This window comes from Pan troglodytes, chromosome 22 (assembly GCF_028858775.2).
Source record: "Pan troglodytes isolate AG18354 chromosome 22, NHGRI_mPanTro3-v2.0_pri, whole genome shotgun sequence".
Taxonomy (NCBI): Eukaryota; Metazoa; Chordata; class Mammalia; order Primates; family Hominidae; genus Pan; species Pan troglodytes.
Window position 1 is genome coordinate 22,321,452 of NC_072420.2, and position 25,992 is coordinate 22,347,443.

The 25,992-nt window shown below is 33.6% G+C and overlaps 1 protein-coding gene across 5 annotated transcripts in view; it reads left to right on the forward strand.

Moving 5' to 3' along the window:
- NCAM2 (neural cell adhesion molecule 2) overlaps nt 1–25,992 on the forward strand; it is a 548,173-nt gene that overhangs the window by 293,462 nt on the left and 228,719 nt on the right. For all 5 annotated transcript variants that reach the window (XM_009446220.5, XM_054675113.2, XM_531397.8 and 2 more), the window contains one exon: nt 2,426–2,563. In XM_009446220.5, the coding sequence (XP_009444495.3) occupies nt 2,426–2,563 (138 nt within the window). The remainder of the gene's footprint in view (nt 1–2,425; nt 2,564–25,992) is intronic.

Consider the following 25,992-nt stretch of genomic DNA (forward strand, 5'->3'; position numbering starts at 1 on the left):
TAAACAAAGGACTAATAAGAAAGGAAGCTGAAGAAGGAGGTCAAACCAAATCAGCACAGCCTTGATATCTGCTACTACGGAGTTTGTAATTTATTCAAAGGGGGCATCATTAAAGGGATTTAATCAATGCAGTGACATAAGCTAATATACAGTTGAGAAGAATATTTGTATGTCAGTGAAAACAACAAATTAGATGGGAGTCAAGGCAAAACTCCTGAGACTCAGAATAGTTCAGGTCCTAATGAAATATTGCTGAGGGAGAAGAAGACTTAAATTAAATAACGATAAACAGAGAAGTGATGAGACATGGAGTCTGATTGGGTCTGCAGACTCAGAGAGATGAAGATGTCAAGAATGACTCGTGGAATTTGCCTTCCATGGAGTTCCATCATTTATGGAATATTCCTTTGGCAACTAGTTCCATGTAAAGGCATGTGAAGACAGAACTGGAGAATGCCAGGTGATAAATTTCAGGTGGAGATGTTGAGCTAAATTTTAAATATATTTTTCCTAATTCACATTAAATATAATCAGTAAAAATCATTATAGGTGAAGGATGATAGGTATTTTAGAAAGTTAGAAAATGCAGTAATACAATGATCTAAGTATGATAGTGTTCCTCTTCATTTTAAATTTTATTTATTTATAATTGCCTCTCATCTAAATTTCTGACCACACACTTTAAGAGAGGATTTTTAATTGACTTTGAAACTTTATGAAGTTTCAGGAGTTTCTGGTTATTTCAGGACCACTTATGAGTTATCTTCTAACATTTCTTGTGGATTGGTTTTCTTTCCCCCAGTCTTTCTTTTGATGAGGGCATTTCATGTTTGTGCTTTAATTTACCAGGGGAAAGAATCTGAATAAACATTTTTGTCTCTCTTCTTAGGTTCAACCTAAGGAAAAAGTGAGCATTATGGAAAAGTTTACACCTCATGGGCTGCAAATCATGTGGCCGTAGCATTAGAATCACTATTTTCACTTTGGGGGAGCCTCTGAATCTGTGCATTTCCACCCCTGATTAGTTACCTCTTAAACAAAAAGCAACTACAGGCTTGTCGGTTTAATGAGTATCTATGCCCTGATGACTCTTCTATTTGTTATTTCTAGCCCAGACTTCTCCCCTCTCATTAAGGAACGGCTATGACAAATTTGCCCCCAAATTGGAGTGGCCTACTACCCTAGCAGTTTATGGCTCACTCATGCAAAGTCCAGTTGGCAGCAGAGGTATAGGCAGGATCCTACCATATCCTTTCCACGATCAGGCTGATGGAGACTCTGCCTTTTTCACATGTGGCTTCAGTGGTTTTCCTAACCTCATTATCAAGCCAACAGATAGGGAAAAAAGCAGTACACATTGGAACAGGCCCAAAGAGTAAACAATAGACTGTAGATATGTTAGAGGCCGGGTACCTTAAAATAATCACCTTTCTACCTGATCAAAAAGCCCAAAGGGATAGAGGCGCTGTGTCTCTTATTCATCAAAGTGTCTTATATACAGTATCCAGCAAACAGATAATAGTCAATGAGATCTATGGATGTGTTAATTAAGGAAATTTTAGATATTGCCCGTACAAAGAGTTTCAAAATTGGACTATATGTAAAAGCATTCTTTGAATGATAAGGAGAGAAAAGGTTTTAGCATGGCAGCAAGATTGAGATGCTTATAAAATCAGGGCAGACACAAAAAATAATGCCAGGCTGAGATGCTGCTTAGGTGTCACAGATTACTGTAGCAGATTACTTTACACAATCAGTGAATGCAGGCTGTATACCAGCTTATTTTTTTATATATGCATGTGCACACACACACACACACACACAAATGGAATCTTGAAATAAAATAACAAAATCTAATCTATTTATTCCTAATACAGATTATCTTATTAGCCAAAAAAATCCCTTAAATAAATTTGAGATATAATCTTTTTTATATCCTTTATATGACTTGAATATTATTATATCATTTAGTTGTCTCCACAGAGACGCAAAAATTTTGTTTAATTATTGTATGAAGAAGGATGTTCAATAAATTTTCTAGCCCTTTTCAACCCATGTTGCCACATATTTGCAGTCAAAAGTTTGCACATCTGTGATACCTAATCTCTCTGCATTGTTCTTTTGTGTATCATTTCTGCATCCAAAGTACCAAGGGGAAATAATAGCCTAACCATTTTATGTGGATATAAAGTCTTGAATGTATTTTATTTTATTTTTTTAGGAAAAAAAAAGGTGTAACAAAGCAGTGTAGAGTGGAAAAATTGAAGTCATGAAATTACATTTTACTTTCAAATTTGAATTTGTTTGCTGATGAAAAGCTTGATAGTGTCAGACAGTGCCATATTTTAACTCTTAACAATTTAGAGCACTCTGGACTTAGCCTTCAATTACTGATATCATTTTCTCCCCTTTGCTTTCTTTCCAGATCGGTTCGCTATGTTAGCAAACAATAACCTGCATATTCTCAACATCAATAAAAGTGATGAAGGTATATACAGATGTGAAGGAAGAGTGGAGGCCAGGGGAGAAATTGACTTCCGTGATATCATTGTTATTGTTAATGGTAAGCAGTAAATAATTTGTACATGTTTTATGGATTCATTTTAGCAATGTTTTTTTATTAAATGGCAACCATGTGAACTCAAAATACAAGTCTTATCTAATAAACCTCTTCTATACCAGGAAGAAATCTTTCCATCTTTATTATGGCATCTGTAACATTGTATTACAGCCTCAAGGCAGGATCCATGACTTATGTTACATTGTCATTCTCATAACGCTTTTCAAATAGGCTATATGTGAGTAATTGCCTTTTGCTGGAATTGTAGTTCTTGAAAGAATATCAAATAAACATAGTACAGTATCATACTAAATGTTACTTTTAAATTACATGAATTATTTTTGCTTAAATTTACATATTTTACTCTACATGTTTCTCAAATTTAATAATTAAAATTTTAAGGTTATATTTACAAGTATTAATGGACATTAGTGACTGGTTTTATGAAATCATGATGAAATCTCTTCCTCCAAAGTTGCTTCTCCTGTATAGTTCCTTCCTGTGTTAACGTGATATTCTATGGAGCTGGAAAATACATTACAGTTATCTTGGCTGTCTCCTGTACTAGCCCATTTTCACACTGCTATAAAGAATACTCGAGACTGAGTAATTTATAAAGAAAGGAGATTTAATTGACTCACAGTTCCAAATGACTGGGGAGGCCTCAAGACACAATCATGGCAGAAGGCAGAGGAGAAGCAAAGGCATGTCTTACATGACAGCAGGCAAGAGTGTGTGAGAAAGAGTGAAGAAATGCCACACTTAAAACCATCAGCTCTCATGAGAACTCCCTCGCTGTCACAAGAACAGCATGGGGAAAACCGCCTCCATGATCCAGTCACCTCCCACCAGTTCCTTCCCTGGGATACCTGGGAATTATTAATACAACATGGGATGAAATTTTGTTGAAGACACAGATTTTGTTGAACAATTTCATCTCCATTTTGGCAGTCTAATCTGTTATGAAGACATATCCATTGTATATTTTAACATCTCTCAAACATACTCTATTTTCTCTATCATGTTGTTTTCCATGAGAGTGGTGATCTAATTTTTTTTTCTTGAATTCATACAGCTTGGTTTCTCTACACTTAATCTCACAATTCTACCTTTCTCTCCACCAAGACTTTCAACTGTAATAATTCTTCAGTGTTTCTCACTACTGTCAAGACAAAATCAAAACGACTTTTCATGGCATAGAAAACCCATTATGATCCACCCCTTCCCTAAGCATTCTGCCATTAGATGTCAGTCATAGGGAAACTGGGTCCTTAGAGGAGATCTAGTATTTTTCAATGGTCTTTCTAGAAGTACAGAGTCCGATATTTATTAAGGGTGCCATAATCAGTGGAGTAGTTAACCTTCAGTGCAGGAGGAAGATTTCAGTGCATAAAGGATAGGTTTAAATAGGGAGATGTCTGTATCTAACCTTTATCTATATCAATATGTAACTCTTTCTCTTTATTGTATACAATAAACAAGGGTAATAAATATATAGTGGCTATTTAGTTTGTTAATTATTGAATTGTCTACCATACTTTGTATCCAAAAAGATTTATGATGAAATATGTAAGTGTATTTCATCATGAGCAGTCTTTGTGTTAAGTATGTACTTATGAAAAAGGGAATTATAATAAAAATTAATATATGTAAAATTCTTTAAAATTGGTTAAGTTTATAGGAAACAGTATATAAGTATTTCCTATTATTGTAATTATATATACATATAATTACACTAAAATATTAATTCAAGTTTGATATTAAAATGAAATTTATCCAGCAGGCATAGTAACCCTTTGTTATTCATTCTGCTATTGTAGTTTCTACTTTAATATGTGGTTGGTGCAAAAGTAATTGTGGTGTTTATCATTACTTTTAATGACAGACACCGCAATTATTTTTGCACCAACCTCATATTTTCTTTAATATATTTATAGCATGTTGTAATCTTTTTCCCTACTAGATTATCTGTGATTATTATGATTACATTCATTTTAAAGGAATGATTATTCAGGTATGAATATTCTTTTAATAAAGTGTGAATCTTCATGTCCATCATGGTCTGCATTTAAACTGGAATATTTAGTTTTATATTTCTATACTTATTTTTTTCAGGATGTATAAGGAGACAAATATAGGAATATGTTTTTATGTGCCATTTCTGATCAATCATGCAAATAATTCCTGTTTTGTCTGTATCAGTTGGACCCTCCCAAAAGTAAATTCTTCTCCTCTGTCTCCCACTTTCCTCTAACAGAATCAACCATAGATTCTAATATGAACATCTTTGCTTGGACATTGATAATTAGTCTCATTTTTTCCTTTAGGATCACAAACTCTCGTAGCTTAAAATTCCTGGAATCTCTTTTATTTTAAATAACAGTGTTCATAAAATCAGGTATCAATTGATTTCCATCTGGAGGATGCAGCTGGACACTGCCGAGAGAATGCATTGACTAATGCCATCAGACGCCTGTGCTTTTCTCTCACATTTTGCCTTAAGACAGAAAAACCATTTTACTCCAGTCTTATTGACTTTCACCCTGCTTACTGGCTCCTTTTAAATCTCGAGGTTTTTTTTTTTGAAAGTTTTCCCTTATTATGCCTCTTTTATAAAACTGCTTAAAGATGTTTCAGTGAAAATTTTGAGGCTGCAAAAAATAATACCAATAAAATAAAAGTGCTACTTTTATTCATATTATTTGATCTTTAATTACTTTGACTTTGACTACTGCCCTATTCTGTTCCTCTCAGTTTACATTCCCAGCCCTCTCACTTAATTGCTACCAATTTTTATCTTTACCAATTTGACATTTATTCTGGTCCTCTTTCATTCATCTTCTTCCACCTCAAGTATCCCGAAGTCCCACCCAAATGCCCCAGTCAAATGTTTTTTCACGTGCAGCGCTTCCTTGTCAAATCTTGGCCTTGTAGGAGGACCTGCCCTTTATTCTATGTTTTGTTCTTTGCAAACTTTTCCATCACATTTCTGTCCTACCAATTCATACTCTTTTGTTTCAACAATTAGTTGAAAGATACCCTTGCTGGCTTCCTCTGTAGTACCAGCAATAATACATGTTTAGGATCTTATTACTTACTTTATTTTTTCTTACCTCCCTCTGTGACTTTCTTAATGTGTTTTTCAATGCCTGGGTATTGTTTTTCACAAATATTCTTCCCCTCCCTTGATGAAGATTATACACCAGTGCCTTTGATATGTGAAGTATGGCGCCTCCAAAGGAAGGATTATGCGTCTTCACCCAGTTGATCGTGTGACTTGCTCTAGCCAGTGACTTAGAAGCAAACAAAATACACACCATGACTGAAATCAAACTTCAAGAAAACATCACATATTTTCTCTTTTTCTCTTGTTTTTTTCCTTCCGCCATGAAAAGAGCATGACCCAAATAGGGACTTACCCTTCATCCTGGGCACCTTGAGGAACACAGGAGGAGCAGATTACAGTTGATCTGCAAGTGCAGACAACATAACATGAGTACAAAATAAAGCATATTTTTAAGCACTGAGATTTTAAAGTTGTTATCATACACACACACACAAAAACAGACAAATGCAAAACTAGTGCTTTTGTCTGTTTCTCTCTCTCTCTCTCTCTCTCTCTCTCTCTGTCTTTAAACAATCAATTTAAGCACCATCTGACCTAGGTGTACTTTTGAAATTACTTACCTTGGTGTCCCTTTTCACTTTCCCTGATGGTGATCATTTATGACAAATTTTTATCACCTTATTGAGGTATTGAAAATTTAGCTGAAGAGTTTTTACTGTCATTTCAAAATTATTTTATATTGTTTTCATATATTTATTCAACAGGTATATACAAAGTGCTGGCTATATGTTTTACACTATATTGTGCTTGGACTACTAAAGGGCCTAACACAGCATCATTTCCCTTAAGACACTTAGAGTTGTAGCTCAACAATCTGTAAGAATCAACTTTACTAAAGTCCTTTATTGTTTATGGGGTAGCTGGATTCAAAAGCATTTAACAAATGCAGTTTTCCTAGATATTCACAGACTATTTTATGAGAATGGAAACCCAATGCAGCTGAAGACAGGAGAGTACCTTGGTATTAAAGATAAATATAATGAAGGAAAACTGTTATTTAGGAGAATAGGGCAATAATATGTTGCAGACAGAAAGACCAACACTTGTAAAACAAACAAGAGCATAAGGTGTGACAAAATCCAAGCACCTAACTGTGATTGAAATATACTGTTTTTGACAGGAATAAGAGCAATGGTGTGTTTAGTTGGTTTGGAGATTAGGTGGAGGTGCAGCTGAAAAGCAGGTAGCAGTCAATCATGGATGACCATCGATGCTTTATTAAAAACCTGATTTATGGGACAAGGAAGAGCTGCCATTGAGAAGCAAGTGATCCAGAGAGCAAGGGAGTTGACACAAGGATATTGGCAGGGAGAAAAAGTGAGTTCATGTGAGAGATAATTGGGGCCTTTACTAAAGGGCAAGGAAATGAAGAGGAAGGCATACAATAAAACTAGATTTCAAAGCAAAATCATCATGTTATACCTGTGTCACAGAGGCAAGAGGAATCAAGGGTAATTTTAAGACTTCTAGTGTGGGTTTTAGGGCTTCCAGTTATCCATGCAAGCAAAAATGACCAATACAGTGTGCACAAAAATAGGTGTGCTGAATTTAGAGATTATGAGGTTGCAAGAGACATTATGGTAGATGATACTGCTTAAGTTCTCTGTGTTAAATTCAGATTACAAGGACTCGAAGCATAAAGGTACACATATATTTTTTAAAGGATGAAAGCTAAAAAAAAGTTAAAGACCTGCTACCTAAGGTTTTTGGACTTAGCTATTAAATGGGGAACATCACAAAGTTGAGTTAATGACTATAGGATGTTGTTGAGGCTTTAGGACAATATTAAGGAATATTACCTTGAACATAAGGAGAATATATTTTATATTGAGCCTGGAGGAAATGAGTTAAAAAATGAGTGAGGACGTGCATAAATTCATAGGTAGATTTGGTCAATAATTTGAGAGAAATCCTGCTACATGACTTCAGTATTCTATTTTCAGTTAGCTGGTTGCCCTCACCGAACAAACATTGATATAATCTTGATAGTCATAAAAAAATTTACATGCTTATATTAAACTTTTTATTGGATCTTCAGGTAAGCTCTCCAACCTGCCTAAAACCTTTCTGTTCATGAACCTCTGAGTAAATGCTTTCCTCATATCATCATACCTTGTTTCACTCTGACATACTATGTGAAATCTTTTAAAAACAGATTAACAGAGACATTGACTGAATTGATTGGCTACCTTTTCCATAAATTCATATTCTTTTAACTAGATAATTGTGCTATACATATACACAAACATGCCCACTTACACATCATGGATACACTCTTCTAAAAGAGGATTAATATTGTCTCTCTTACTTTAACCCACATATATTCTCCCACCATCTGATTCCTAGGCTTTAGTTAAATAATACACACTGTACTACTCAAAAAAAAGGCTCATATAGATGAAAGACCTGGAAATAACTTTTAAACTTAAAATGTAGTCAGTAGAGTGTTCATTTTATAAAATGTTCTTCTAACGTATAGTGATTTATTATTTTATGAATATTTTGTAAATTTGTAAAGAGTGATTCACTAACTGCAGGTTCAACTTGGGGTAATGGAGGCAGGAACAATTGAGATTGGATAAAAAACACCTAGTAATGCAATTGTAAAGCAATTGTTTCTTTAGTCGATCTTTGAACAGTAAAATCAACAGTGGGTCATAATGGCCAGAGATGTCCGTACAAATGAGTGTCTGAATGTATAGTGCACTTTGTTATCCCAGTAACCCCCAGGCAGTAATTTTTGTATTCCTACCTATTTCTTGCAATTTCTTAAAGTCATGAAAATGAGGCAAAAAAACTTTCCTATTTATAATAAATGAAAAGTTAAGTCAAAATTTTCTCTTTAAGTTGTATGCAGCGTTTTAGAATGTAAAGCATATACAAGTATGAAAGAGTGAATTTGTCTCTTGTAGTTGAATCATGTAATTGAATCAACCATGCAGACAGCTATTTTAAGTCAGTTTAATGAGTGCAAATTATGAGGGAATTTGTAGTTTGTAAAAATGTTATATAATATACAATATATAATTTACCCAAATCAATAAATATTTACCCAAACCAGAGTATTTTATAGTTTTATTAATTGTGTATCCCTAATGATTTTATTAAATTTCAAGAATAGGCAATCTGGGAACACAAGAAAAGAACAGTATATCTTTTTATCCTTATCTCTTATATAACTGTTATTTCAGAAATTTTTAGTTTATATAAACTAGAGAAATGATATAGATAGATAGATAGATAGATGATAGATAGATAGATGATAGATAGAGATAATCTGCACAGATCTAGGCACATCTTTCTTTGCTTTTCTCTTCCATATAAGTAATTGATATGAGTATTTAATACAGTTCTTTTCCTTGTCTCTATTTCTCTTTTACTCAGATTTTCTAAGTACACTTAGTGTCATAATATCATATTTGAAAAGCTGTAGAAAAGCATGTATTCATTTTTCAACATTGTACTTTTAATCCCTGATTAAAGATGTGGCAGAATTTTCTCATTGTTTGAATTGGATTCCCATTCTGAATTTATCTGTTTCAAGTGTAACAGTCTTCTGCTTGTTGATTAGGGACTGACCTTTGTATGCTGTTCTCTAAAATTTATTTGATGAGTACAGAAGTGAATCCTATCATTTGTGAAACCACAACTTATAGAAATCTATAGGGATCACAAGATACTGCAATAATGCAAATTTTTATCATTTCATAGAATCAATCAGTAAAATAAAAGTCACCATCAAGATGCCATCTGACATTGTGGAGATGAATGGCATTCAGGAAAATTAATGTCTAAATAACTTTGGAGAGACATTCATGGGTCCTGTTCCTCAAAATGTGCTGCACTAGAGGATAACCTATGAAACCATATCAGTATTTCATTCACATTGAAATTCACAAATGACCAGTATCACCACCATCTCTTGCCTTTTTTTTTTTTGCTTGTGTCATATCCTGTGGCTTTTAATAAAAGCATAGGTATTCGGAGAATGTCTGTTTCTGATGGTGAAAGTAATAAAGCAGAGAGAATTCAACTCACGTTACATAAAAATGAAATAACCACTCAGTTATAAGTAAAACTAGTTCCATGTGCTACATCATCTTCTTAAGCATAGTTTGTTTTTCTTTTTATGCAGATATGCTTAATTTCTCTAGGATGAGATTTCACAATCTCCGTCTAAAATGTGATTCTCTCTCTCTCTCTCTCTCTCTCTCTCTCTTTCTCTCCTTCCCTCCTTCCCTCCCTCCCTCCCTTTTTAGCCAGACTGATTGCTATTTGTCTTATAAAACTTAGTCCAAGCATCATTTCTAGAACTAGAAAGCAATTCTAAATATGACCTGCCTTATTGCAAGATTTCTTCCCATGAGATCTCATAGTACTAGGTCCACTCTGTAAACTTTTCAAAGCTTAAGTATTTGAAAGGACTCAGCAGGCTTCACAAAGTACAGTTGTTCCTTGGTATCTATGGGAAGTTGGTTGTAGGACCAACATCCATGGGATACCAAATCCATGAATGCTCAAATCCCTTTATGTAAAAAGGCATAGTATTTGCATATAGCCTACACACATTCTTCCCATATACTTTAAATCAGCTCTAGATTAGTTATAATACTTAATACATTGTAGATGCTGTGTCAATAGTGTTACACTGTATTTTAAAAAATTGTTCTATTTTTATTGCTGTATTGGTATTTTAAATGATTTTTAAAAATATTTTTGATCCCTGCTTCGTTGAGTCCTCAGATGCAGAACCTGGGGATACAGAGGGCTGACTGTATAGTCATGTAAATGCCCTATTCTTAAAAAAAGGATATGGTGCAGCCAGAAAAAGAATGCAAAGTGTCAGACCTGTGAGAGACAATCCCCTGCACAAGATTTCCAGGGGCCCTATTTGCAAACAAGATGATGTGTATGTTCACCTTGAACCACGAAGATCCAAATGAGGCACCTCAAAGAGACTCTCAGGTAGAGTTCTTTAAGTAATTTAGCCAAGCTTCACAAATTGTTTAGGTTGAGTCCAAACTATCAGTGCAGAAAATGACTTTGGAGGTTGCCAGGAAACTTTCTGGTCCATCATAAATTCCAATGTCCTTACCTTGGCCAAAAGTCATCCACATATCTTTGAAGATATTGATAGAACTTTTCCAGCTGATCCAGAAACCAACTGCATTCCAACAGCCTCTTTAACAATGTACCTTTCACACTGACTTGAAATTATCCATTTATGTGTGACATTATCTCACAGATAACACCATTAATCCTTCAAGGAAAAAGGTGATATTTTATAACCTTAAGGTATACTGTAGAGATTTGCATACAGGAGGCGGTCTATAACTTCTGGAAAGATTTCTTTAATTTTTAATTATTTTGTGCAAATATGTGATTATCTAAATCACAAAGATATTTTATTTCATAATTATTACTACTTAGTTTTTTTCTCTATCCCTTTAGATTATATAATCCAAGTTATTTTACTATTATCTTGAGAACATTTCCTCCTCAAACTATCAATCTAGTAATGCACTTCCAGATATCTTGCATGTATTTTAAGTTTGTCATGTACAATAATCTGCATAGATTTAAAATTTCAACATATATTTATTAATGTATGTGTATATATAGATATGCGTTTGTGCGTCTGAAAAATAATCACCACGGATAGTGAATACATCTTCTTTTGAGAAGTATTTGTTCGTGTCCTTTGCCCATTTCTTTAAATGGGATTGTTTGTTTTTTGCTTGATGATCTTTTTAAGTCCCTTAGAGGCTCTAGATATTAGATCTTTGTTGGAGGCATACTTTGTGAATATTTCCTCCCATTCTGTAAATTGTCTGTTTATTCTATTGATCGCTTCTTTTGCTGTGCAAGAGCTCTTTAGTTTATTTGGGTCCAACTTGTCAGTTTTTATTTTGTTGCAGTTGTTTCTGGGGACTCAGCCAAAAATTATTTGCGAAATTGGATGTCTAGAAGGGTATTTCTTAGGTTTTCTTTTAGGATTTTTATAGTTTGGGGTCTTTTATTTGAATCTTTAAACCATCTTGAGTTAATTTTTGTATCTGATGAAGGGCAGGGGTCCAGTTTCAATCTTCTGCGTATGACCAGCCAGTTATCCCAGCACTATTTAATGAATAGGGAGTTCTTTCCCCAATGCTTGTTTTTTTGGCCTTGTTGAAGCTGAAATGATTCTAAGTGTATGATTTTTCTATTCTGTTCCATTGAACTATGTGTCTGTTTTTTCTGTACCAGTACCACATTGTTTTGGTTATGCTTATCATCACTAATCATCAGATAGATGCAAATCAAAACCACAATGAGATACCATCTCACACCACTCAGAAGGCTATTATTAAAAAGTCAAAAAAGCAACAGATGTTGAAGGCTGCAGAGAAAAGGGAATGTATATAACTATTGTTGGAAATGTAAGTCAGTTCAGCCACTGTGGAAAGCAGTTTGGAGACTTCTTAAGAAACTTAAAACAGATATACTATTCAACCCAGCAATGTCTTTACTGGGTATATACCCAAAGCAATATAGATCATTATACCAAAAAGGCATAGAGACGTGTATGTTCATCACTGCACTATTCACAATAGTACACACATGGAATCAACCTAGATTCCCATCAATATTGGATTGGATAAATAAAATGTATTACATATGCAACATGAAATACTATGCAGCCCTGAAAAGAATGAAGTCATGTCCTTTTCAGTGACATGGATGAAGCTGGAGACCATAATCGTAAGTGATCTAGTGCAAGAACTGAAAACCAATACCACATATTTTCACTTGCAAGTAAGGGCTAATCCTTGAACACACATGAACCTCCGCATGGGAACCATAGACACTGCAGAATACTAGAGCAGGGAGGGAGAAAGGGAGGCGTGGGCTGAAGAACGACCTTTTGGGTACTATGCAAACAGCTTGGGTGTAATATGCCCATGTGACAAACCTGCACATGTACCCCTGTATCTAAAGTTGAAAAAAAAAAAGAATATAAAGCTTTAAAAAGAAGTCAGAAATGGAAATGAAAACATAGTAAACTTTATGAAATGCTAAAAAAGATAGTGACTATAGTGAATGTATCTATTATCCATAATAATTTCTAAAAATGTCATATAACCGTGCAATATGTATTTTCTTTTAAGTGGATTCTTACCCTTTTTTCACTCAAAAATTATTTTGAGATTCATTTATGTTATCCCATGCCATAATATGTCATCTCTTTTTATTGCTATTAGTATTCAATTTTAAGAAGATTTCACAATTTTCTTACCCATTCACCAAAATGGCTTTTGGGAAGTTTCAGATTTTTGGCTTACAAATATATACACATTTATATATTATCTTGGTATGGGCATGTTTTTATATCTCTTGGTTAAATACCTGTGAGAGGTAATGGCTGGATCACATGCCAAGTGTATGTTTATCACTTTTAAAAAACACTTCCTAAAAGTTTTCCAAAGTGATTGTACTATTTTACCTTCCCCAAAGCAGTGTACGGGTATTTCACTTGCTCCACATCCTCACCAAAACTTCACATACTCAGGACTTTATGTTTAGACATCCTAATACATGTTTAGTGGTTTCATGTTGTGGATTTAATTTGCATTTCCCTAATGCCTCAGGATGTTAAACATCTTCTCATATACAACTCAGCATTGATCATTTTTGGTAAAATGTCTTTTCAAATATTTAACCTAGTTTTAACTGGGCTGTTTTCTTATTATTGAGTTTACTGAATTCTTTATGTATTTGGAATGTAATCCACTTACCAAATATGTGATTTAGAAATATTTTTATCCAATCTGTGGCTTGTTTTTCTATTTTTTAACCACTGCCTTTCAGTGGGTGAAAGATGTTGATGAGGTTTAATTTTTCTTTTTTCATATGAATCATGCTTATTGTTTCAAATCTACGAATGTATTGTGTAAAACAAATATGTTAATACTAAGATTTTCCCCAATTCTTCTTTCTAGAAGTTTTGTAGTTGTTGTTTTTAAGTTTAGATTTATGATAATTTTTTCTTAATTTCTTACGATATTGTGACAAATTGGCGAAAGGTTTTGTTTGGTTTGTTGTATTTTTTTTGGCATGTGAATGTCCGATTTTTCATCATTGGCTAAAAACACCGTACTTTAGCAACAGAATTGCCTTTTCATTATTTAAAATATATTTTAATATATGTGTTTTAGGGAATCTATTCTGTTCCGTTGATCTATTTATTTGTCCCTTTACACCAACAAAAGCCGTTATGATAAGTTGGAATAATGTATTATAAGTCCTCCAACTTTGTTCATCTTTTCAAAGTAGTTTTATATAGAATAAAATACTCTAGGTTCTGTTCATTTCCATATTAATTTTAGAATCAAGCTTTCAGTTTTTACATATACATATGCACTAACACACACATACACACCCACTACCATAACTTTGATTAGAATTGTGTTGAAGCTATAGATCACTTTGAGAATAATTGTCTTCTTGACATTATTGACCCTTCTGTTCCAGAAACAGAAAATCTCTGTATATTCAGGTCTCTTTAATTTCTCTCAGCAGTGTTCTTAAGTGTTTTTTATACAGTCCTAACTCATCTTTTGGCAGATTTATCTCTAATTATTCCATATATTTTGATGCTATTATTTTATTTTATTTTTTCTTTTTTTTTTCTTTCTTTTTTTTTTAATTATACTTTAAGTTTTAGGGTACATGTGCACATTGTGCAGGTTAGTTACATATGTATACATGTGCCATGCTGGTGCGCTGCACCCACTAACTCGTCATCTAGCATTAGGTATATCTCCCAATGCTATCCCTCCCCCCTCCCCCCTCCCCATCACAGTCCCCAGAGTGTGATATTCCCCTTCCTGTGTCCATGTGATCTCATTGTTCAATTCCCACCTATGAGTGAGAATATGCGGTGTTTGGTTTTTTGTTCTTGCGATAGTTTACTGAGAATGATGGTTTCCAATTTCATCCATGTCCCTACAAAGGATATGAACTCATCATTTTTTATGGCTGCATAGTATTCCATGGTGTATATGTGCCACATTTTCTTAATCCAGTCTATCATTGTTGGACATTTGGGTTGGTTCCAAGTCTTTGCTATTGTGAATAATGCCACAATAAACATACGTGTGCATGTGTCTTTATAGCAGCATGATTTATAGTCATTTGGGTATATACCCAGTAATGGGATGGCTGGGTCAAATGGTATTTCTAGTTCTAGATCCCTGAGGAATCGCCACACTGACTTCCACAATGGTTGAACTAGTTTACAGTCCCACCAACAGTGTAAAAGTGTTCCTATTTCTCCACATCCTCTCCAGCACCTGTTGTTTCCTGACTTTTGAATGATTGCCATTCTAACTGGTGTGAGATGATATCTCATAGTGGTTTTGATTTGCATTTCTCTGATGGCCAGTGATGATGAGCATTTTTTCATGTGTTTTGATGCTATTATAAACCACATTTTAATTGTTAATTGTAGCATCATATATAAAGATAGATAATATATTCTGAAATGTACTAAATTCATTTATTATAGTAGTTCATAATTAGCTTATGGTTCCGTAGAATTCTCTACATAAATGATAATATCACTGTGGGTCAGGCACAGTGGCTCACGCCTGTAATCCCAGCACTTTGGAAGGCCAAGGCAGGTGGATCACCTGAGGTCAGGAGTTCAAGATCAGCCTGGTCAACATGGTGTAATCCCGTCTCTATTAAAAATACAAAAATTAGCTGAGCTTGGTGGTGGGCACCTGTAATCCCAGATACTCGGGAGGCTGAGGCATGAGAATTGCTTGAACACGGGAGGCGGAGGTTGCGGTGAGCCAAGATTATACCGATGCACTCCAGCCTGGGCGATAGAGCAAGACTTTGTCTCAAATAATAATAATAATAACAATAAAAATAATAATATCACTATGAATAAAGACACTTTTACTTATTCCTTTCCAATCTGTATGTTTTTCCACTTTCGCTTATTATACTGGGTAGACAGACTCTCCTGGTGAATAGAAGTGATACAATTGAACACACTTGGCCTTGTCCATAAACTTTGGGAGACAGGGCATTCATTCTTTTAATATCAAATGTTTTTAGATATAGGCTTTTCAGGGATTTTTAAAATCAAGTTGAGAAACTGACCTTTTCCTAAATTACTGAGTTTTTTTTTATCAATAATGAATTTTTCTCTGTCTGCCTCCTTTCTGATCAGACTGGATAGAGTTTTATTAGTTATATTGATCTCTCAAAGAAACAGCTTTTGGTTTTTCTTGATTTTATATTTGTTTTTCCTTTTCCTATTTTATCAGCGTGCCATCTGATCTTTATTATTTTATCTTTCTGGCTTATTTGGAGGTATATTGATCTTTTTTTCTGTTTTCTTATGGTTAAACCTGATAATACTGATTTGAAATCTTTCTTGTCTTCTAATGCATGTATTTAATGCTGAATAATTCCCTATATGTCTACTTCAACTTTATTTCACAAGTTTTGATATATTGCATATACATTGCCATTCATTTTAAAATGTTTTGTAATTTCCCTTTTGACTTATTATTTATCCCATGAAACATTTAGAAGTATGCACTTAGCTTCCAATTATATGTGGATTTTCCAGATATAGTACTGTCATGAATTTCTAATTTGATTCTAATGAGGTCAGAGAACATACTATGATTTAGATCAAGTATATTCCTGATGCACTTAAAAAGAATGTGTATTTTGTTGATGTTGGTTAATGTTTTGGTAATTATCAGTTAGGTTACAGTCAATTGGTAATGTTAATCAAGTCTTCTGTATCTTTTTAACCTACTTGCTCTATTAGTTATTGAGAAATAGCTGTTTAAACTCTAATAAAATTAAGAATTTGTCTATTTCTTTTCACAGTTCTGTCAGTTTATTCTCCATGTATTTTTAAGCTCTCTTATTATATAGATAAAAGTTTAGAATCATGATGTCCTCCTGATGAATTGACGTCTTTCTCATTAGGAATTGATTCTGTTTATTCCGGATAATATTTGCTCCAATACCTGAGTGTTAGCAATATAGCTACCCCAGCATTTTTTGCATTAAGGATTACATGGTGTATCTTTTTTTCCTTTCTTTTAATTTTAACATATTTTAATTTTGAGGGAACATAGTAGGCATATATATTTATGGGGTACATGAGATTTTCTGATACAAGGATGCAATGTGAAAGAAGCACATTCACATGAGAATGGGGTATCTATCCCCTCAAGTGTTTTTCCTTTGAGTTACAAACAATCCAGTTACACTCTAAGAGATTTTAAAATGTGCAATTGCATTGTTATTGACTATAGTCACCCTGTTATGGTATCAAATAGTAAGTCTTATTGATTCTTTCTATTTTTGTACCCATTTATCATCCCCACCTCCTCCCCCAACCCCCTACTACAATTCCCAGCCCCTGTTAATTATCCTTGTACTCTCTGTTCCCTGAATTCAATTGCTTTGATGTTTAGATCCTACAAATAAGTGAGAGTATGCAATGTTTGCTCTTCTGTGCCTGGCTTATTTCACTTAACGTAATGATCTGCAGTTCTATCCATGTGGTTGCAAATAAGCATTTACCTATACTTAAAGTAGGTTTTTGTAGGATGTGTACAGTTGTGGTTTTTTAAATCCATTCTGACAGTCTCTACCTTTGAATTAGAGTGCCACACATCGAATATATTACTGATGTAATTGGGTTTAAGCCTATTACATCTTGCTATGTATTGTCTGATATCTGTTCATAGTTTTATTTTTCTTCTGTTTCTTCATTTTTGAATATTTTAATGAATCAATTAATTTCCTATTTTGTCTTGTTAACTATAACTCATTCTTATTTTAGTACGTGGTTTTCAGTCTTTTTTCAAATGATGTTGCACTACTTCACATATAATGTAAAAAATATCCCCTCCAGCCTTTGTGCTAAGTTTATCAGATATTTTTACATTAATCATAAAACTCATAATAGTTTTCTATTTCTGCTCCAACAAATTACAACAAATATTGTGGCTCAAAACAGCAGAAATTAATAATTAGGTCAGAAGTCCACATAGGCTCTCCTGGGATCTGCTCAGTATATTATAAGATCACGATCCAGGGGTCAGCAAGACTATGATCTTTTCTGGAGGCTCTGAGGCAGAATCCTTCCTAATGTCATTCAGGTTTTTGGCAGAATCCAGTCTCTTTCTTCTGTTGGACTGAGGTCCTGTTGGCTTGCTTGAAGTCACCTGCAGGAGGCTGCCTTTACCTTTGAGCAATTCCCTTCTGAACCTTGAATGGGAATCTCTAAAGCTCTGTAGCAGCAGTATGTTACATCCAACCCATACTTGGAATATTTCCGATACATCTCTCTTCTGCTGCATCTCTTCTGCCTTCCTCTTCTTCTTACAGCTGAAGAGAAATCTCTGCTTTTAATATCAGATGAAAAGGGGATCATGTGATTGGTCTCGCCTAGATAATTCATGATAATTTCCTCACTTAATGTCTGTAACTTTAAAAAACACCTGCAAAGTCTTTTTAAATCATGATATTTAATGTGTTCATAGATGACCAGGTGTTAGGGCATTGACATCTTTGGGAAGAGACATTATTCTTCCCCCAACAACTGTGCTATGCATACACACATACACACACACACACACACGTACACACACTATGTATAGATTCAAACTTCCAATTAGCTCATATTCATAAATTATTACATTAAAATTAATGTTAAGGTTATTAGAAAAAAGTATTTTATATTTATCTACATTGTTAGTATTCACAACGCTTTTCAATACTTTGTGTAAATCCAGATTTCTATCTGGTATAAGTTCCCAGATGCTTGAATGACTTCCTTTAGCATTTCTTGTAGTGCACTTCTGTTGTTAATGATTCAGTTCACCTACTGTATGTCTGAGAAAACCTTTTTTTACTTTTATATATAAAATACATTTTTGCTGGATATAGAATTCTAAATGAACAGATTTTATTTTTTCAGTACTATAAACATTATGAATCATTATGTTTGCCTGAGTTTTTTTAGATACAAACTCCTCTGACATTTTGTTCCTCTGTACATAAAGTATCCCATCCAACCAGTCACCCCCAGATTCTTAGAGATTTTTGCTTTATCGCTTTTCTTAAGCAGTGTGGATACATTATACCTTGGTGAAGCTTTCTTCATCATACTTGTACCCAGGTTTTGGTGATGACCTTGATTGATCATTTTTAACAAATTTAGAAAAGTGTTAGTCATTAGATGTTCACATATTGTTCTCTGTCCCACATTCCTTTGGGACTCCAATTTCACATATATAGGCTACTTGAATGTTCCAACTGATCTTGATCTTATCTTTCATTTTCCGGATAATTTTCAGAAAATAATCTTATCTTTCATTTTTGATCATTTTCTTTCCTTTTTTTCCTTTTTGTATTAATTTTTGGATATTCTCTCTTATTACATGTTCTAGTTTACTAATCTTTTCTTTGGCAATGTTTAATCCACTGTTCATTCTGCTGAAGGCTTCATCTCAGGCACTTTAGCTTTTAATATGTAGACACATGATTTTTAAAATACCTACCCCAGAACTGAAAATGAAAATAAAAATAAGTTAAATTTCTGTGAAGTCTTCAACATGATCAGTCTTTCATCTAGATTTTTGGTTGCATGGAATGCCATCATAATAACTGATTTAATGTTATTGTGTACTATCATCTGTTATTCCTGGGTTAGTTTTCGGCCAATTATATTTTATCCTCATTATATCTTATATTTCCTGCTTCTTTTCATAATAATTTTAGCATGGATGCTAGATGTTATAAATGTTACCTCTTTATCTGCTGTTTTTTTGTTTTCTTGTTCTTTTCAATATTTTAGACCTTTTTTTTCTAGAAATACAGATGAACTACTTGGAAACAGTTTAATCCTTCAGTCTGTGCCTTTAAGCTTTGTTAAGTTTGATCAGAATAGCTCTGGACTTTCTTTGCCCCACCCATGAGATAAGAATGTTTCTGAATTCTTTATCTGTCATGCATTAGGAGTTGATTTTATTCTGGCTCATGAGAGTATGAACTTTTGTTTGCTCTGTTTGAGCTTGGAAGTTGTTCCTTCCAATTCTTTTGCACAGTTCTTTCCCTGGCCTCAGTTAGTTTCCTCTCATGGGTGCACTCATCAGTACTCATCTGGAGACTCCAGGGTTAATCACTGCAAATCTCAGGGAATCCTCACTTTGCCATTCAGTCCTGTCTGGCACTGTGGCCTGTGAACTATAGCCAATATCCACTTCTCTGTACTACTAGCACTACCTCCGCACTCAGAGAGACCTCTAAACTCCAACTGAAATCCTCATTCCTGTGCTGCAATCTAGAAACTCTCTCTAGACAGTAAGCTGAGACACAGCAGGACTCACCTCATTTCCCCCCATATTTTAGGAATTTCTATTGAATGATTTCATTGACTGATTCACAAAGTCTTGAAAAACAGTTGTTTTATACAATGTTTCTGACATTTTTAGCTGTTTCAGGTGCTAAGATAAATTGGGTATACTTTTCTGCATCTTGGTTGGAAACTGATATTTTTAGATATATGTTTCAGTACAGCAAACAAAATTTCAGTGTTCTAAGGTTTTGAAAAATGTATCCTAGTAATAGGAAGACCTGACTTCTAAATATTTTAATCTCTCATTCTGTACTAAACTCAAAGCAATTTCAGATAGCTATGTCTGAATTTCACTTTCTGCCTACTTTATCCATACATCTTGTTCTATAATAAATTATTTTTATTAATTAATTACTTTAATTCTCCCTCAGGTTTGCCAGTGAATTTTTAACAGCAGGGTATCACAATGGTTTTTTCAAAATATGTAGCACTATGAACTGAAACATGGCCCACATTTTAGGTGTCTCAGGAACATGAAGAATATACAACCAGTGCAATCTGAAGTTCATAACAAAGACAAACAGTAGGAAGTGAAGGAATTTTCAGAATACTTTGGATAGATCAGAGCAATGATTTAAAGAAAGAGAAGAGTCTGATGAACTGAAGTAGAAACAGGCATTCCTTGAAGAAGAGTCATGATTCCCTCAAATAGGCAGAATTAAAAATGTTTTTCTGCTTTAGAACAATCAGGAACTGACTTCTCCAGGAGGATGGGCTGTTTCAGAGTATCAGCTTATTGAATCTGATTGTAACTGTTACAAAACACAATGACAATTTTTTAACTATCAATATGATTTTTAATATTTGCATGTTTGTTTTCAAGTTAACATACAGTAAAATTCACTTTTTTAATTGTAGAATTCTATGAATTTTAACGTATACATAGATTCATCTTGGCTCTACTACAGTCAGTATACAGAATTGTTCTTTCACCCCAAATCACTCTCTAATCCCTTTATAGTCACTTCCTCTTTCAACCTCTAAACACTGACAACCACCACTTCTTTCCCTGCCATTATAATTTTATCTTTTCCAGAGTGCCATATTAGCACAGCTTTAGAACAGCTTTATAGTAAGTCCCACAGTTGAGACCTACTGCTCAGGAAATATTTCTTTCAAAATATCACAGTGCACTGGCAATGCACTTAAAATCAGGTAGTATCATTTATCCAACTGTTCTTTTACAAAAGGTTCTAGAAATTATAATTTATTTGCCTTCCATTGAAAGTTTCACAACAATTTGTCTACACAAACATATCAAGCTGGGATTTTAATCACAATTGTGAAGGAGCTTTATATTAGTTTTAAAAGAATTTTACTTTTTTTCTATCTTGAGTCTACAAATATATTAACATGGTATATATTTTTGTTGTTGTTGTTTGCCTAGTGTTTGGGACATCAATATGCTTTTGTTAAATGAATGAACGAATAACAAGAATGACTTTATGCAAAAGATGGTTACAAATATGGGGCATTTTTTTTTTTTTTTTTTTTTTTTTTTTTTTGAGATGGAGTCTTGCTCTGTGGCCCAGGCTGGAGTGCAGTGATGCAATCTCCGCTCACTGCAAGCTCTGCCTGCTGGGTTCACGCCATTCTCCTTCCTCAGCCTCCTGAGTCGCTGGGACTACAGGCGCCCGCCACCACGCCCAGCTAATTTTTTTGTATTTTTAGTGGAGACGGGGTTTCACTGTGTTAGCCAGGAAGGTCTCCATCTCCTGACCTCGTGATCCACCCACCTCGGCCTCCCAAAGTTCTGGGATTACAGGCGTGATCCACCGCGCCCGGCCCATGGTATGACTTCTTATTTACTAAAGTCTTCTTTTGTTTCCGTTATCAGATCCTTGTAGTTTTCAACATTCAGATATCATACATAAATTTTGCTTGATTGGTACCTAAGTGTGATAGTTTTGGAGCTGTTGTACATTTTTTTAAAAAAAATTTTGGTTTCCAAATGTTTATTGCTAATATGCATATAAGATTTGATTTGGGGTGTTTTTCTTTAATCCTTTGACTGTGTTACACTCAACAATTAGTTCTAGCAATATTTTTGAAGATTCCTTGAGCTTATATTGTATATAACAATCTATTTCTAATTTCTGCAAATTGGAAAAGATTTCTTTCTTTTCTGACTGTACGTCTTAAATCTATTTTTACTTGCCTAGTGCTGTGTTGTTCTTTCAGCGTGAGGTTTAATAGGAGAGCTGACAGCGAATTTCCTTACTTGCTCCCGGTCTTACAGATAAAGTATTCACTTCTTTACCTATATATCAATGTTAGGTCTAAATTTTTTGGCAGGTGTTTTTCATCATGATAAGGAAGTCTTCCTTTATTCATAGTTTGCTCAGAGATTTTATCATGAGTGGATGAGGAATTTTGTTGTTTTTTTGTTTTAGCATCAACTCATGTTATTAAATGATTTTTTCTTTAAACTGTTAAGTTGTATAAATTAATTGAGTATTTATTAATATGCTTAATATAGTTAATATAATTTAATAATACTCAATTAATATACTTAATATAATTTAATTATCTTCAATTAATTTATCCACCTAACAGTTTAAAGAACAATTATTTAATAATATTAGGTTCAGAGGTTTCTGAAGCTCTATTCATTAATGTCATATAATTAAATTATATTAATACTCAATTAATCTATCCAACCTAACACTTTAAAGAAACTGTTTGCTGATAACAGTATTGTGTCAGCCTTATATTCACAGGAAAAAGAAAAAAAAAACTTAATGTTGATATATTTCTATTTACAGCTAGATTTTTTTTCCAATTTTTTTATAAAAGCACCTATTTTCATGAAATATTGGTATGTAGGTTTATTTTCTTGTACCATATATGACTTGTTAAATTATCAGCATAATGCTGTGTTCATAAAAATGGGTTGAAAAACATTCCCTCCTCTTACATTTTCTGAAAGAGATTTTACAGAAATGCTATTGTTTCTTCTTTAAATATTTTTTAAATTCAACAGATAAACTGAGTCTGAACGTTTCCTTTCAGGAGACTTTTGATTTATCTTTAAATAAATGTATTTTTTATATTTCTTTAATAATTATAGGATTGTTTTTGTTATATATTTTATTTTGAGTAACTTTGTGGTTTCTGATTTTCAAGGAAGTGGTTCGTATTTTCAACATTGATAAGTTTGTGTGCATAACGTTATCTGGATTTTTTAAAATATTTTTATTAGCTGTACAATCTGTGCTGATATCTCTTCTTTCAATCCTGATATTGGAAATATGTGTCACCTCTCCTTTTTTCATCCTGAGTCTTGCTGGAGGTTTAATCATTGTATTCTTATTCCAAATAAACTTCATTTAAAAAAATTTTCTCTATTTTGTTCTGTTTTCAATTTCATTATTGTCCTTTTATTTTATATTGTTTTCTTCCTCCTGCTTAATTTTTGCTTATTTTGCTCTTGTTTATCTAGTTTATTAGGCTATCCCAAAGAGTAATTGTGAATTTGTTCCAATTTTTTTTTGTCTGTCAGATTTTGCTTTATATATTTTGAAGCACTTTTTCAAGTTGAATGCACATGTAGGATTGTCATATTTTCCTGCTTAATTGGCCTTTTTATCATTATGCAATATTCTCTTTTACATCTATTAATTTCATTTGTTCTGAAACCTACATTTTCTGATATTGACATAGCCACTGCAGCTTTCTTTTGATTAGCATTTGAATGGCATATTTTTCTATTGTTTTTATTTTATTCTAGTTTTATCATTACATTTCAAGTGATTTCTTATAGACAGCATATAGTTAGGTTATATTTTATTCATTATGCCAGTTTCTGTGTTTTTATTCATGAAATTAAGCCATTTACACTTCATTCAGATTTACACATCATTCATTTAAAATGTTATTTTAGTCTGTTCTTTTTGTCTTTCATTCTTCTATTTTCCCTGATCTAAATTCTTGATTATTGAACATTATTTAGAATTGTATTTTACTGTATATATAATGTTTCTGGCTATATCTGTTTTCACAATTTGTGGGGAGGGGGTGTTGCCGTTGTAATTCAATGTCCCTATTTAAGTTAGAATCAATGTTTACCATTTCGATTTGAATGTAGAAAGTATAGCATCATATAGGTCCCTACATCTTCTCTTTGTATCATACTTTTCCTGTGTATTATACCTCCATTCATTGAAAATTCCATCAGAGAATTGGTTTTATTCTTTCAACCATCAAATTACTTTAAATAACTTAAAAAGTGAATAGTGTGACATATTTCTCAGATATTTACCGTTTGTAACTCACGTTTTATTTCTGGAGTTTGATGTTTCCTTTGATTTAATTTCTTTTCTCTTTTAGAAGGCGCCTTGAGCAATTCTTTAGTATCAGGTCTGCTGGTAGGAATTGTAATAGTTTTCCTTTACTTTCATGTCTGAAGGGTATTTTGTTGAACATAGACCTTGCTTTGACGGGTCTGTTCTTTCAGAACTTTACACATTTTGTTTCATTTCCTTTTGGCCTTAATGATTTCTGGTCAAAAAATTCAGTCATGTGAATCATTGTTCTCCCATAACTATTGCATATTTTGGTGTTTGTATATTTTTGGTTTTTAGAAGTTTGATTATGATGTGCCTCAACATGAACTGTTTTGGGTTTATCTTGGGTTTGATGCTGTTGGCCTATTTGAGAAGTTTTCAGATGTCAGATGCATTGATACATATACATATGTACACATATATACCTACATTATTTTGTCCTGGTCCTCTTTCTCTTTTCTTTCTTGGATTTCGTGACATTTTGGTAGTGTCTAAGAAGTTCCTGAAGTCTATTCACTTTTTCCTTTAATATGTTTCCTTTTGTTTTCAAAATTGGATAACTTCCATTTGTAATTCTTTATGTTTGATAACTCTTTCTCTGTCAATCCATTCAGCACATCCATGAATTTTGTTGTTGTTGTTGTTGTTGTTAAGTAGAATGCTAATATTTATTTTGGGTTTTAAAAATATATCGTATGTCTTTGGAGAGACTTTCTATATTTCCATTTATTTCACCTAATTATTTAGAACATGTTTTAAACAGTTGCTTTAAAATAGCTTTTAGATAATCCAACATGTGTCAGCATGCCATTGGCATTTCCAGTGACATGATTTTCCTAGTTCTTAACAGGTAAAACAATAGATTATATTTAGGACTTTGAATATTACATAATCAGACTCTGGATCTTATTTCAGTATTATGGAAAATGCTCACTTTTTTGTTGTTTTTGTAGGCAATCAGTTTGTTTAGATCAGACAACAAATTCTGACCATCTTTCTTGGTTTTATATTCAGACGCCATTTTCATTACCTTTCAGTGATTGTCAGATCTGTCCTGCATGTGTACCAATGGCCATTCCAGGACCCATATGGAGGTTTACCTTTTAGTTAAATTCACAAAATCTTGGCAATGTTTAGAATCCGATTCAATAAGCACAGGTCAGGACAGAGCTCAAGATTTCCTAAAGAACTTGCTGTGGATGCCTTCCTAAGGCCTTCCTACTCTATGATCTCTGACATACTTTCCTATTCCTTAGGTCACCACTTTTTAGTCCCCTGGCCAGAAAGCTGCGATCTTATTTATCACTCTCTGCCCCAACTATGGCCTTATTCTGGTTCAACTGATGAGATTAATGAGGAGGATAAAAGCAATGGGAGATTTTGCTCTTAGGACTACAGTTTATCTGATTGAAGAAGAATGTCATCTCTCAGAGAATTGGGTGTTTGCAGCTTTCCTCTGTTGACATTGTCACTGCCAGATTTCCTTCCTGCTTCCTGAGTCTGAACTGGAAGGCTTCTCTTTCTTGGACATTTCTAGAGCAGTGTTGATGACAACTTCTGGGTTTTGTGATGCCTT